Source organism: Sus scrofa, chromosome X (assembly GCF_000003025.6).
Source record: "Sus scrofa isolate TJ Tabasco breed Duroc chromosome X, Sscrofa11.1, whole genome shotgun sequence".
In the NCBI taxonomy this organism is placed as follows: domain Eukaryota; kingdom Metazoa; phylum Chordata; class Mammalia; order Artiodactyla; family Suidae; genus Sus; species Sus scrofa.
Genome location: NC_010461.5, coordinates 15,960,032 through 15,975,530, shown reverse-complemented (window position 1 = coordinate 15,975,530; position 15,499 = coordinate 15,960,032). Strand labels below are relative to the sequence as shown.

The following is a 15,499-nucleotide window of genomic DNA, read 5'->3' as shown; positions in this document are numbered from 1 at the left end:
TCATGTTGCACGCAGCCATCACCTTGTTTGTAAATCCCTGTGTACATAATTCTTTCTGCGACTTTCTGCTACTTGTGTAACCTTGGGCAAGCTGCTCAGTCTTTCTGAGCCTTGGTTTCCTCATCTGTGAAATGGGCATGATAACAGTACCTACCTCCTGAGGTTCGGAAGTTTCAGCGAGTTAAAGAAGGCCAAGCACTTAGCATGCCGGGCTCATAGTAAGTTCTGTATAAATGTTAGCGGTTGTTATTATTTCCTGATGGTGCATCGCTAAGTCTCCTGCTGCCTCCGTGCCTTTTCAAGGCATTTAAGTGGCGTTCTGAAAGATGGTACCCATTTAGTCTCCCCCGCCAGCAGCGCGTGAGAATGTTTCCTTTTCCTTGTCATCCCAGGATATCATCATTCTTCCTAATCTCTGCTAATCTGATGGATGTTTGCATTTTTTAAAATGATTACTCAAGTTGAAAATTGTATGTGTCATTTTCCAATTGATTTTTATAAAAATACCTTATATTCATGACATTAACCTGTCATCTTTCACATTACAAATGTTTTTTTCTTGGTTTATGACTCATAGAGATATTTAAGAAAATGTCATTAAAAATAAATAGCTTTTAGAATTAGAATTTCCCCATTTTATGCCTAACTACATAGTGCAGTAAAATTCATCCTTTTAAGAATAGTTTTACTTCAGGCTTTTCTATCTTAGGCCTAGTTAGAAAGGGTAGCTAGCTATTAAATGCATTCCTTTTCTGCCCTCCTTAGGGCTTTCAGAGGTTCTATTTAAAGCTTCTACCGTACACTATTTTTTTTTTTAATAGCAGCATTCAGAGAACCCCAGAGATTCTGCACAGATGTATACAGGGATCCTTATCCTCCAGACCAGGGATTGGCAAACTTTTCCTGTGAAGGGTCAGAAAGTAAATATTTTATATTTTATGGTCTATACAATATCTATCTCAATTCTGAAAAGCAGTCATAGGTGTCAATGAATGAGTGCGGCTGAATGCCAATAAAACTTTATTTGTAGGGGTTCTCATTGTGGCTTAGTGGTTAACGAATCTGACCAGCATCCGTGAGGACCCAGGTTCGATCCCTGGCCTCGCTCTGTGGGTTAAGGATCCAGCATTGCTGTGAGCTGTCTCTGTGGGTTAAGGATCCAGCATTGCTGTGAGCTGTGATGTAGGTTGCAGATGTGGCTTGGATCCTGCGTTGCTGTGACTGTGGTGTAGGCTGGCAGCTGTAGCTCTCATTTGACCCCTAGCCTGAGAACTTGCATAGGCCACAAGTGTGGCCCTAAAAAGCAAAAAAAAAAAAAAAAAAAAAACAACAAAAAAACCACCTTTATTCGTGGACACTTAAATTTGAATTTCCTATAATTGCCATATTCCTTGAAATATTAGTCTTTTTTTTTTTTTTGTCCTTTTAGGGCCGCACAAGCAGCATTTGGAGGTTCCCAGCCTAGGGGTCAATTCAGAGCTGCAGCTGCCAGCCTACACCACAGCCTCAGCAACACCAGATCCTTAACCCACTGAGTGAGGCCAGGGATCAAACCTGCATCTTCATGGATACCAGTCAGGATCGTTAACTGCTGAGCCACAATAGGATGTCCAGTCTTTTGATTTTTAAAAACCATTTGAAAATGTAAAAAACTCTCCTTCACTTGAGCGCTTTAGAAATAGGTAGCAGACCATTTGGCCCTTGGACTGTACTTTACTGGCCCTTAAAATAGAGTATCTAGAAACAGACCCATACATATACAGCCAAGTAATTTTCAACAAAGATGCAAAGAAAATTTAGGAAAGAGAGGATAATCTTTTCAAGAAGTGGTATTGGTACAATTGAACATCCATAGGCCAAAAAAAAAAAAAAAAAAAGAACCCTAACCTATATTTATTTTATGCCAGAATTAACTCAAAATGGACCACAAATCTTCATTTAAGACAAAAAGTTATTTATAAAAACATGGGAGAAAAAAAGCTGTTAGAGAATGACACCAAAAGCACATTCCATGAAGAAAAATCTACTGCATGGAACTTTGGCAAAATTAAAAAACTTTTTTCCGCTGCAGAGATACTGTTGACAGAATATTATTGGTTGGTCTGTTTTTCTTCCAAGGCCATGTGAGCCCCAGTGTTTAGTGAATAATAATTGCATGAATTTCAAGGCCCTTGTCTTTGGTCTGAGTCTTCCTGGAAATACACTTTGTACTGCAAGATCTTGAATCTCCCATAGCAGAGCCTTTCCCTTCCCCCCACCACTGTACCCCGATTCCCCCTTATCCCCAAAGGTGGCACACTAATGTCGCCATACTGCACCAGTCAGGCCTGACTCAGCTGAGCTGCCTCAGGACCAAGCTTTGACCTGGGAATTGTATTTTTCACTCACTGCTCAGGCCTGGAAGCTAAAATTTGCTGTATATAAAAAGACTCCAAACAAGTTTTTATGCCAAGGAATAAATTTTCCTAATAGAAACACTTAGGAGAAACATAGATTTGTCTCGCGGAAAAAAAGGGAGATAGAAGGTGAGAATTTACCAATTGCTGCTGCAAATGGCTTGGATGTTCTTGACCTTCATCGTGACCATGGCCACGCCCTTTGTTTCATGTTCCTTCCTGGTGCTTATTTGTGAAATGGAGACTCCCCCGCCCTCACCCAAACAGCCTTTTTTGTGTCTCTTAGAGGTGGTATAAGAGCTAAGAACATCTAACACATAATAAAAGATGCTTTATAAACACCAGTGTCTTTGTAATGAAGCACAATTTTTTTATTACATCTAGTATCCTCTTAATGAAAGAAAAGCATGTATTTGGATGCGGAATCGGTATCGTTCTCTAAACACAAGTGAAAATGAAAACTGAGCTGTAGGATGCCTAGAGAGAAATTATGCCCTCAGCCAAAAGCTTTGTATGAGCTGAAGGCGCCATTAGAAACAGCTTCTAGAATTGAGTAGTAAGCGGTCCTCTCAATATAAATGATGTTAACAGGTAGAAAATGAGAAGTTTTTATGGAAAAATACTCTTACATAATTTGACATGCTTGGTTATATGTAAATGGACAGAATGCAAAAGTGCTACCTTTAGGATTTGCGTTTTGTGTGTATGGCTTGTTCACGTGCCCTCCGCCGTCATGTGTTAATATTTCTGATCATTCTTCTTTTTTGGCCGCACGCAGGGCACGTGGAAATTTCTGGGCCAGGGATCAATCCCAAGACACAGCAGTGACAACGCCAAATCGCTAGGCCACCAGGGAATTCCCTCTCTGATCATTCTTAAAGCCAGGTTTCAGAGGAAAGGCCCTCTTTGCAAACAGCTTTTCTCATGGTTACTGATTTTTGAAGCAGACGTATGGGGGTAGAAAATCTTTCATTCTACTATTAGGGAGAAAAAGGCTGAAAGCATAAACATTTCCTGCAACTTAAGATTGTATAAGCTGCAAATCAATAATGAACTCAGTAAGCAGTTCTTGTGTATTTGTTGTGACAAACTATACAGCTATGTCCCATAGCTCCAGGAGATGCCCAAAGTGACTGATGACCCTGGAGTTGGGCCAGTATGGCAGCATCTGTCGGGTGCCGCTCCCTGTCAAGGCTCCAGATAGAAGCATCTTTTTCTTAGAGGGAAACACTCTGTGAACACTGAGGCCTTTGGGCTTCTGCTCTGGGTTGTCTCCTATTAAAGTCCCCTCGGGCCTTCCTGCGTCCTGCCTGCCTGCCTGCCTTTCTTCAGGCCCGTGAAAGCTCTGTTCTCTTTCTGGGGACTGAGATTTGGTTGCAGTTTTTCTTCTCATTTCTTAGTGACATCTGGACTCAAAGGTCATTTCTGTAGCATTTCCTAACCAGTGTGCCCTGAGCGGGTTATATAATAGGACAGTGACCCCCTCAGCTCTCCTGGATGCATGCAGAGGGCCTTAGGTGGGGAGAACCACCACAACCCACCCCCAGGTCGAAGGCCCCCAACCATCAGGCCCCCTGTAGCATGTCTTCAAAATATTATCACTTTATAGATGTGCCCTTATCTGGAAAATGTTGGGTGGCACTAACTTACTGCATATATTTAACTTTTCCGTATAAAGATGTTTAACACTGACTCTGCTTTTCCTCAGGGAACATTCCACCTTCATTGTTAGCAAATGATGTATATGACTAGCAAGGGAAACTCCAGGATAATTAAAAGCCCTTGTATATATCTTCATTTCAGAAATTCTTTCTCTAGGACTCCTTTTGGGACTTGGCCCTTGAAATAGCTCCGACTTTTAAAGATAGAGCTTAAAGTTTTATTCTATCTGGAATAAAATAAATTCATTCCAATTAAAGAAACAATCTTTTCCAGTGAGAATATAACGTCTGGTTGTGGCCATGGTGGAGTAAAGGGTATTAGACTTACCCTCCTGCCAGAGACAACTTTAAAATTGGACAAAATACATGAACCAGCTTTTTTTTTAGGCATCAGACAATGCATAAGGATATGATCCTTAAGAGAAGGAAAGCATTAAAGTGAGTTCCACAGCAACCCTGGCTTTTTGCCTGGGGGCACTTTCTAAATTGCTGCACTGGGCACCAGAGCCCAAACACAGAGCTCATTGCCTAGAGGAAACAGAGATTGTGACTCAGGGCTGCCAAGGTGGTTGGAATTTTCAGGGCAGGGAATTGCAGAGAAGCCAGCAGTGCCAAGAAAGAACTGAAGTCTCTATGTAGGGAGGTCCCTTGAATCTTTGTCTAGATACTAAGCTGTGCATCAATAGGGCAAGCTTCTACCAGGCAGAAAATAAATACGGGGACGGGGGCGTGCGAGTGGGCTGTGAGCTGAGTGGATATCCCAGAGATCACCAGCGGTGAGAGATGCTGGAGTTCTGGCCAAGCGGAATAGAGAAACTTTGCTCGACACACTTGGCATCCAGTTGACAATCCAGAAAAGTCAGCCGTGGGAATAGCGCTACCCTAGACCCACCCTAAATGAACCCTAAAACCAAGCTGATCTGCAAGTGACACGCCCACCATAATGAAACTTCAGTCTTGCAAGGAAGACAACACAATTCAGTCCCTCAACAATGTGGCGTGCGTGGTTGGTGGGAACAGTACAGTCACAAATTCCCAGATGTATGCAGATGGAAGAAAACTTGAGGTATGATATGGTGAGCTTGTACAAGACATGGGGTCACTTCTGGTAGTCCTCAGGCATCAATGCATGCTTCAGTTATGGAATCAATATCGACATGATCAAAAGGAAGCTCAGTTACTGTTTTTTGTGTGTTGCTCAGCCAATTGTTTGTTACCAGTTATTCAGTATGTAAAATGAAAAAGTCAGAAGTTAGCATAGCAAAGCATCTAAGTTATTGCTCAACACAAAGTTGGAATTTTCCTTTTCTTTTTACAAGTAGATGCTTTCTTTTTTGGTCACACCCTCTCAGTATCCCAAATCAGTGAATGACTGCCTAATCCTCACTCATCCGGGATGTTGGCATTTGGACTGTGACATTTTCTTGAGTGGGCTTGTCCTTGGGGCAGTCCCCTTGGCTGCTGTCATTAACTCTGGTCTGCCAGGTATTTCTTCTGATGCTGAGAGAGACCCTAGTTCTCTTTTTCCTGGTCCCTCATAACACGTGGTGTTGATGATCCTGCTGGAGTAACTGACTTATGGGATGTTGGAAATTTGGAGCAGAAATCCCAGCCATGCAGAATAATTGCATCTCTTGGGGAGGCGTTAACAAGCAGAGGCAGAGCTGAATGCTCCTGGGCTCCAGCTTCCGTGGGGCTTCCTCTCAACAGCCCCCCTGAAGCTCCAGGCAGGAGGCATTCATTAGTAGATATTAAACAGCACTTTTCATACTGCCGGTGAGATGCTGAGGGTGTGATGCCCTCTTGGGGCACTCAGGCTCACTTGACAGCCACACTGAAAGCGTACAACCCTCACGTTCTCCTCAAATGATATTTCAGTCGTCAGAGAAGGTCGTGAAAAACAGCCACACTGAATGATTCCTGCAAAATCGGTACTAGGAAGTGTGGCGACAGCTGACCACCAGGAGAGGGGACCAAGCAGAGTGCCTTTTTTTTTCATGCGGACCTTTCTTTTTCTGGTGAATCCATTTTCATCTTTTCATGTGGGGGCTTGATACAGTGATTCCGGAGCTGTGCGTTCCTGTCCAAACTCAAAGAGGACATGGATGATGTCTGAGAAAATGTGACCTACCTCTTGAAGGTACTTTTTAAGCTGTTACCACAGTTATGAACAAATAATAAAGTCAATACAGACCAACAGGTGAGCCTGATTTTATAGATGGTGCTTTCTTGTATAGTTAATCTAGACCTGCCTCCGCCTCATTCAACTTGACCTCACTTCTTATGTTTGAAAATTGAGAGAAGTAGATGAGTAGTCTGGAGGGAGACTGGGCCATCCATCAGTTCATCCATTTGGCTGACAGATATTCATAATCAGACCTTGCCAGGCACAATATGGTAGGCGTTAGAGGTATAAAGATAAGACCCTTTGTTTTCAAGGAGCTTACCATTGTTGAGAGCCTCGATGCTCGAAATGTGGTCCAGCAGCACTGGCAGCACCTGGGAACCTGTGTGAACTGCTGAATTTCTGACCAGCCCCAGACCTGTTGAATTGGACTTGACATGTTCACAAGATCCCTGCTATATGTGGATAGTATGCACATTAGCATTTGAGAAGCACTGGTCTGAGTCATTGGTTCTCAGTCAGCACGTTGGAAGGACCTAGGAACCTTTAGAAAGCACTGATTTCTCGGTCTCACCCCCCAGGAATTGTGACTTAATTGGTGTGGGACGTAGCCCCAAGTGATTCTCAAATAGGCACCCAGCTTTGAGAGAGACGCTGGTCTAAGATGTGCTTTGCACTCTTGACAAAATGGAGCCCCAAATGAAGTGTGGCCAGATTTTACAATTTACAAGCCAGATGGCAAGTTTATCTTCTTTTTTCTTTCTTTTCTTTTTTTTTTTTTTTTTAGGGCCGCACCAGCAGCATATGGAGGTTCCCAGGCTAAGGGGTCCAATCGGAGCTGTTGCTGCCAGCCTGCGCCACAGCAACGCCAGATCCGAGCCACGTCTGCAGCCTACACCACAGCTCACGGCAACGCTAGATCCTTAACCCACTGAGCGAGGCCAGGGATCAAACCTGCAACTTCATGGTTCCCAGTCGGATTTGTTTCTGCTGGGCCACAATGGGAACTCTGCAAGTTTATCTTTTCTAAAGATCCAAGGTGCCTAGATGAGAGACAGACACAGCCGAGTCACGCCGACAGGTTGGATGTCAGGGAGTGGTTCTCAGATGGTCCCTGACATGAGAGCCATGTGAAGTGGTGGAGTGCTCCTGCCACACTCCCCAGGGCCCCTCTAGCAGGATGGAGCAAATTAAGGCATGACATTGAGACACTGAGGTCTGGGCCAGCCTCCCTCCTCAGACACACCCTGGGCCCTCCAAGTGTGTGAGCTGCTGCCAAGGGGTTTCACTGGATGACGGCTCTGAGTCACATGACAGATGCATGTGTGCTTAATTAAGACGCTTTCCTAGCCTTGTGATCCCTCAGCATCTCTGGGACCCGCCCCTAGAATCATAGTAATGACAACCAGCAGCAGCAGCAATTGTGTTGCTCTTTATACTCCAAACATCTTTTCCTGTGCATCAAGAAACTGAGACCCGGAGTTTTTACCACTAAGGACCACTTGAGTCTCAGAGAGCCCAAGTTCACTCTCTTCCTCCTTTCTCTGCGCTATCTTGGCTCACCTGAGATAATGCAGACATAGAGGTTGGAAGACAGCACACCTAAGGCTCTGTGTATTCATTCCTTAAACGGAAACAGCATCATTTGCATTTCGTAAGGACAACTCTATTTTACTCTGATACCTGCCTGGTGATGAGGCATAGAGAAACCACTCTGACAACTGAATCATAGAAGAGTGAACATTCTAGTTCAGAAATAGAATTCTTTCCATACTCTTTGACTCGTGATAAGGGTCGAGGTCTACTTTCCTCTGCTTGCATGCGAATAGATCTTATTTGTAATCATCAGCGTTCTGGCAGCTTTCATCCACATGCTGATCTTTTCTGCTTGCCCGCTGCAAATTCCCACCTCATTTAAAGACCGTCCCCTCACCTGCACAAACTGCCCTTTCCTCATCCTTATTGGAACCTCAGAATCCACTAGAGTGGCTGTCTTCTTGGGTCATGCTAGATAGGCCTGCGGTGTAGTTATTAATAGTATCCTTGGTTTAGAAATACATTCCATGGTCACTCTAAAATCTTCCAGCATTTTGACCACACAGCCTCTCTCCTTGGTGCTCAGCTACGGCCTCTTTCCTGCCCTTACCCACCTCCTGCCTTGGGGACATCCCCTCCACCCTGATGACATTCTGGCCTCAGAAGTCGTTGACCTCCATTTTGCCCCGTCACCCATGGGTGCCATCTTGCCTCACCTCACATCCCTGGCTCTTTGGCGGAGGTTGGTTGGGAGCCTCCTGGGAACCAGGCATTGCCTTCGCTATAAATGCCCATTCTTGAATATTCTTTTCCAGGACTCCAGCTACCCACTCTCCCTCCTCCCTGCTTTCACATTTGGTCATCCCACCCTTCGCCTTTCCCATTGTCTTGATTCTCGCCCTTGTTCTGCCCTTTCTCTTGGTCCCACTTGTTTTCAGTCCAGCCTAGCACTCCAGCCGGTGTTTCTGTGCCATATTGATCCACCGCGTCTGCCTCTCCCACTAGGCTCTGAGCTAGGCAGCCCCAGAAGGACACGATGATTGTCTTTTTTCCCCTGAATTCCTCTCCTGTTCTGCATGTTTTAGGTCCTCATTAAATAAATTGAATCAACTGCTCTTTTACACTTAGGGAAGCGGAGCCCTCATAGAAATAATTCTCTCTTCATCTCTGCCACCAAAAGCCGGTTCTTTTGTCTGGTTTGTTGAAGAGGACTTATTTTCCCTTCTCATTTTACTGTCAAAATTTTTCCTGTTTCCCTTAAATTAGCTTCTCTTGCTAGGGGGGGAAAAAGTCTCACTTCTCTAAATCTCTGTCCCACTTGAGGCATCTTGACCCTGCGGCTATTTTCTGTCCTGCAGCAGACTCCCTTTTCACTTTCCTTAGTCTTCTAAGTCACAAGGGCAGTTTTCTTTTTCGAAGGTACTTAATTTCATCTCTGAGCCTTGTACTTGTTCTTATACCAGTCGGAACAATTAGACATATTGTGTTCTACCTTCATGCTTTTCCTCTTTTACCTCGAATCCTGCAATGATTAGCACTGTTAATGTTTTCTTTAAAAAGCAGAACATAAATGAGCCATCCGAGCTATTCACCACTGATGGGAAGTGTCATAAATATAATGTCATCTGCACTGTTTTCCCCTGTAGGCGTCTGTAAGTTCTAAAGTTAAGCTGGATAGGCTTTTGCTTATTAAAATTTTCTTGCTTGTTTTTCTCACGGATGAAGCAGAAGGCTTCATTGCAGTGGTTCTGGGGTTACTGCTTGCGTAAGGGTAATGGGTAACATGGATTTGTACCATTTAGAAAGTTTGAAAGAAAGCCTTTTTAAAAATACAGCACTAAATAATATTTGAGTGCCTTGTATGGACATAGTTCTGTATCGGATGATCTGAAATGGATGTGGAGAGCAGTGCTCACAGAAGCAAACCCTTCACACATGAAAAGATTTAAGATTATTTGTAAAGCTGTTAATGATTCCTCGGTATTGGAACTCTCGGTGGAGATCTGTTGTCAAAAAAGGACCTGGTAGGAGTCCCCTTTGTGGCTCAGTTGTTAACGAACCCCACTAGGATCCATGAGCATGCAACTTTGATCCCTGGCCTCGCTCAGTGGGTTAAGGATCCGGCGTTGCTGTGAGCTATGGTATAGGTCGCAGATGCAGCTCGGATCTGGCGTGGCTGTGGCTGTGGTGTAGGCCCGCGGCTACAGCTCCGATTCAACCCCTAGCCTGGCAACCTCCATATGCCATGAGTGCAGCCTTGAAATAGCTAAAAATAAAAAGAGGACGTGTGTGTGCACGCACACGTGTGTGTTTCACACAAATCTCTAGGCTCCCTGGAATTAGGGATCGTGTTCTTTTGCATGTTTAATGTTTGGTGCCTACAGAATGAACTTAAATATATTTTAGATTTAATAGATATTTGTTGAATGGAATGTTGTGAAATGCAGATTAACACAGTTCTCAGTGTTTGGGAAAAGATAAAGGTTTCATTAGTCACTTTCCTAAATGTGATCTTCAAGTTGAGTTTTGAAGATGAGAAGGATGTGTCCAAAAAAAAAAAAGGAGGAAAAAAATTATGCCAGGTATTTCCTCAGAAACAGAGGCTCTTGTTTGAACGACTTAATTTCTAAGGATTAGGAGTAAAGAAATTCCGCCTGAACTCCTTTGTAAGTTTTCCCACTGTTGTTGATGACATGATAGTTTCTCAGGGTTGGAAGAACCTCAGAAGCCATCACATTCTGCCGCCACCACCCCTGTTTGTGAATCTCTTTCTTTAGGGACAGATGCTAGATTGTTGAGGAGGTGATATGATGTGAGCAGGACCGGAATACTTCCATGATTTCTCATTGTCATTTTCCAAGAAAGACAAGCATTCTTTTATGTTGTAACCCTTTTGAACCTGGCTTTGTACTGGGTAGATCTGAACTTTGATGCTTCACGTGTTTGTTTTTTAGTGTTGGCTGGGGCTGGAACTTACAGTATGATCAAGGACCCTTTTCCCAAACCCACGTTCTCTTCTAAAGGGTCACTCTGTCCTGGTGACAGATTCCACTGGGGGAAGAGAAAGCAATGAGGTGAACCCTGTGTTAACGTAGGCAGAATCCTCACAGGTTGAGGTAGAGGCCATCTCGCCCTGTAGTAATGCAGTCTTGGACTGCAGAAGATCACAGAAGTCAGGTTAGAAAGTCTTCATTGATGCCACAAATACTTATTTTATCAGTTATGGTCCAGTGGGCGGGGGTGTAATGGTAACACACTCAGATGTGTTTCTCACTTTGCTGGAATGGATGCTCTAGCAAGGCACACGTGAGTCACATAAGCCATGGCCCACTAGGGGCGTATCGCCAGGCCCCGGGCCACCTGCACATCTACTTCTTGAGCCCTCCCGGCCCCTTCCCCAACCCCACTGTTCTTGTGGAAGACCATGAGTGTGTCTCCATAGGCCCTGAGCAGGAATTGCTCACTTGCTTGAGCATTTATTTTAAAGGTCCTCTGTGTTACCAGCATTTTTTTTTTTTTTTTTGGAAAGCCTTCACTCATTTCAGGCTTTAGCTGGAAGCTGTTGATCAGAGTCTCAGAATTGGGTTTTTGCTCAAGGATGTATACTTAACAGTGCTGTGTGTATTGTACATACACTGGGAAGGAAGAAGTGCCTGAGTGAAGAGGTTTACAGCAGGCTAGATGCATCTGGGATTGGGTTCGGTTAGAAATGGAATTGGACCCACAGGGCAAATCCAAGATGTATTACCAAACTAGAGCAACCCGTAGGACACGGGGAAAACTGGAAGTGGTTCTGTGGCATGAGACTGAGGACCTGGACAAACCGTGAGGCCATGAGGCTCAGGATGGACCTTTGCCAAGGCTGAGCTCTTGCACTCTCCCTAGCACTTGGCCCAGAGTAGGTGCTCAGTGCACGTTGGGCAGCTGAATGAACAGAATCGAGATTATTCAAAAGCAAGCAGTTTTGCTCTGGAAGAATGAATAAATGTATTCATGCATTTAGTAAGCAAACATTCAGTTCTGTAAAGTGGGGGAAGAGCTTTTTGTGATGACAGCTGTGCCCCATCAGCATGGAAAGGAGAAGGTACATTAATGAGCTTACATAGGTTGTGATTTTTCTTATGCTTGGGTGACTGTCGCAAAGCCCTTCTTAATTTCGACAAGCTTTGTGACAGGCTAATCAAAGAGAACACTTGTGCATGTCATGTTTTCTAAACCCCTTTTGCAGTTAATGAAATAATTTTATTTCAGTAAAATTAAAATGAAGAAAATACATATTCTCCTATCTTGGAGGGGGGGAGAAAGATCTTACTGATCCAGTGCATCTAAAAGCAGCCCTGGAGTTCCTGTCATGGCTCAGAGGTTAACGAACCCCGATTACCATCTTTGAGGACTCGGGTTCGATCCCTGGCCTTGCTCAGTGGGTTAAGGATCCGGCATTGCCATGAGCTGTGGTGTAGGCTGGCAGCTACAGCTCTGATTGGACCCTTAGCCTGGGAACCTCCATATGGCGCGGGTGCGGCCCTAAAAAGACAATAAATAAATAAATAAATAAAATAAAAGTAGCCCTGAGTTTTGAGTCATTGCTGGCAGCTCTAGCACACTTAAGCTTATTCTCCCATCTGACTTTGGGGTTTGTGCTGATTTCGTCTTAGTAAAACCATTGATGGTGGTGGCCTCAAGGACAAGGCCTCCGTTCTCTAGAAAGGATGTCAGACCTCTCCGTAGGGTGCTTATGGACCCCGTTTCTCACGCTCCACTCTCCTCTTTCCCAGGACTGCATCGACGTAGGCTGGTGGGAAGGAGAGCTCAACGGCAGACGAGGCGTGTTCCCTGATAACTTCGTGAAGTTACTTCCACCCGACTTTGAAAAGGAGGGGAATGTAAGTTTCCATGGCTTGAATCTCAGTAAGCCACGTGCTGTCACAGTTGTGGTTTCCGAGACGGGGCTCGGAACGTGGGGTGGGGGAAGTTGGTGGTTGAAGAGCCCTGGCGTTTTAGTTTGGACCCAAGTTCTGAGCCCTTGGCTGCCCCATCCCTGGTGTGTATGAACAAGTCCACTGACTTCCGCAAGCCTCCGTTTCCTCATCAGTGAGCCTTATTCTAGGGTTGTTACATGAATAAACAAGATAATGTGTGAGAAGCATTTGGTGCAGTACCTGGCACCCAAATAAATGGCAAGAACATTGGGTGTTCCATTGGTAAGGGGAAGGCCTGCATCCTGCATAGCATGTCCTTGGGGTGGTGAAGTGGCCACTATTGTGGAAGTGGCTACAAAGCACATTGTTAAGCTGAGGATGCAGAGTGAAGCCTGCTAATCTTCCTAACTCGTGTGTGTGTGTGTGTGTGTGTGTGTGTGTGGGCATGTATGTGTATACATGTCCATATACGTACAAACATACACACACTCACACACATACACACCTATACACCTCTGATCCGTGCTTTCTTTCTTTGTGGGAACCCAGTTTATAATGCTGTGGTTTAAATGAACCAGTCCATCTTTGTTTGCCTCACTCCAGGTATATTGTTTCTCTGATGATGATGATGTAACAAGACCTTTCAACAAGTTAGAAGCACTTTACATTCTAAAGGGGCAGTGATTTGCTCTTTTCCAACCTGTTCTGTACCTCAGGGCTCTTTGCTCAGGCTTTCACATGACTTCTGCCCACCTGTCCCCACCTGCACTCTCTTCATGCCCAGGGGGGCTTTACTGCTGGACTGTGAACCTGACCTTGACCCATCGTCATTCCCACGGAGTAGAGGTTTAGGAAAGGTAGCTGCAATACTTGTGGACTGGTTGCCAGGGATACTAAAGAGCAATGATGGTGTATACACTAATTAGATGAACGGATATGATTGTTCACGGCACTAGATAGTGTCGGTACCTACCAAGATTATTGCCTGTAGCTCCTTAGATTAGTTTGAAGCCAAGGGCCACAGCTTTTAGGCTTTTTAATAGCTTGCTTTCTTTTATTGTTTAGCTGAATGATGTTCTTTTCCACATCTGTTATTCTAAGAATCAAGTTTGTTTCAGAGAATCTAGATTCTGCTTCCCAGTATTTTCGAGATCCTTGAGACTTACTGCTTATCCTTGGACCACACTTTGTCAGCATCACCTGGAGCTTGTTAGAAATGCTGGGACCCCCAACCCTAGATCTGAAGCATCAGAACCTGCATTTTATCAGGATCCGTAGGTGATCTGTTTACGCATTACAGTTTGGGAAGCTCCAGTGTAGATGCAGTTCTCTAAGACATGCCAACCCTGCCTTCTTATTTCCAACCATATATTAGGAGGCGAATAAATTTGCAGAACAAAGAAGCGGTCACCATTCAATAAGGACATTTTCCACCAAGCAGAATCATTTGAGCCATTTTTTAATGACTTTTATTTTTTCCATTAAAGCCATTTTTATTGACAGTGATTGCAGTGGTGGGTTGTCATTTGACAGAATTTATCCCCGAGAAAAACAGACACTAACACTTAATGATGACTGTATAGTAAATGGTTTAAAACAGTAAGACACAGGAATGACGTTTGGCAAACATTTATAGAGTGTAGTGATTGTGACTCTACACTGCAGCCTTGAATAGACTTGGACTTGAATTCCGGCCCTGTCACTTCATGTCCAAGTTCACCTCACGGAGTGTATCCTCAGTTTACTCAGCCCTCTGTGCCTGCAGGTTCTGCATCTGTGGATTCAGTCAACCTTGGATCCAAAATGTTAAAAAAATAAATTTCAGAAAGTTCCTAAAGGTAAAGCTTGAATTTCTCCAAATCACTGTGCAATGACAACTATTGACATAGCGTTTACACTGTATTCATAACCATTTATGTGGCATTTACATTGTATTAGGTATTATAAGTAATCGAGAGATGACTTAAAGTATAGGGGAGACTGTGCATAGGTTATATGCAAACACTATCACATTTTATATGAAGAACTTGAGCATCTGCGGAGTTTGCTCTCTGTAGGGGGTCCTAGACCCAATCTCCCACGAATGCTGAGTGATGACTGTATTCTCATCTATAAAATTGCAAGAATAATCACACTGACCTTGTTAAACTGCGGAGAAGATTAACTGGGATGATGCATCTGAATTCCTTAGCACAGGGCCTGGTCCTTTGAGAACACTCCATACATGTTAACTATTCCAGCCTTTGTAATTGCTATTAGCACACGTGTGGGGAGAGTCCAGCTAAAATTGTGCGGGGGGTGGGGAGGAGGAGGGGGAGTTCCCGTCGTGGCGCAGCAGTTAACGAATCCAACTAGGAACCATGAGGTTGCGGGTTCCATCCCTGGCCTTGCTCAGTGGGTTAAGGATCTGGCGTTGCCGTGGGCTGTGGTGTAAGTCGCAGACGCGGCTCGGATCCCATGTTGCTGTGGCTGTGGTGTAGGCTGGCGGCTGCAGCTCCGATTGGACCCCTAGCCTGGGAACCTCCATATGCCACAGGAGCAGCCCTAGAAACAGCAGAAAGACAAAATAAAAATAAAAATAAAATGGTGCGGGAATGATAGAAATCTGACTTTAGTTCATCAAATCACCGCAGTTATCTTGGTGTCTTGGTGAACTTCCCTGGGAATTCAAATGCATCTTAAGAACTTTGATGACTAAAAAGAAATCTAGCGCTTTATAATGTGCATTCATAGAGACAAGTGAGTATAAGATGGCATAATCTTCATGTCATTTTGCATATTTGGGGAGGATCTGCTGCCTGGCGGTGGTGGTATATGTTGTTTCCCTCACTCACTCTGTTGGGTGGCGTCAGTGGGCTGGCT

General features: G+C 44.3%; 1 protein-coding gene across 14 annotated transcripts in view; it reads left to right on the top strand.

Annotated features, from left to right (window-relative positions):
- SH3KBP1 (SH3 domain containing kinase binding protein 1) overlaps positions 1-15,499 on the top strand; it is a 342,082-nt gene that overhangs the window by 253,682 nt on the left and 72,901 nt on the right. For all 14 annotated transcript variants that reach the window (XM_021080257.1, XM_013985983.2, XM_005673482.3 and 11 more), the window contains one exon: positions 12,494-12,601. In XM_021080257.1, the coding sequence (XP_020935916.1) occupies positions 12,494-12,601 (108 nt within the window). The remainder of the gene's footprint in view (positions 1-12,493; positions 12,602-15,499) is intronic.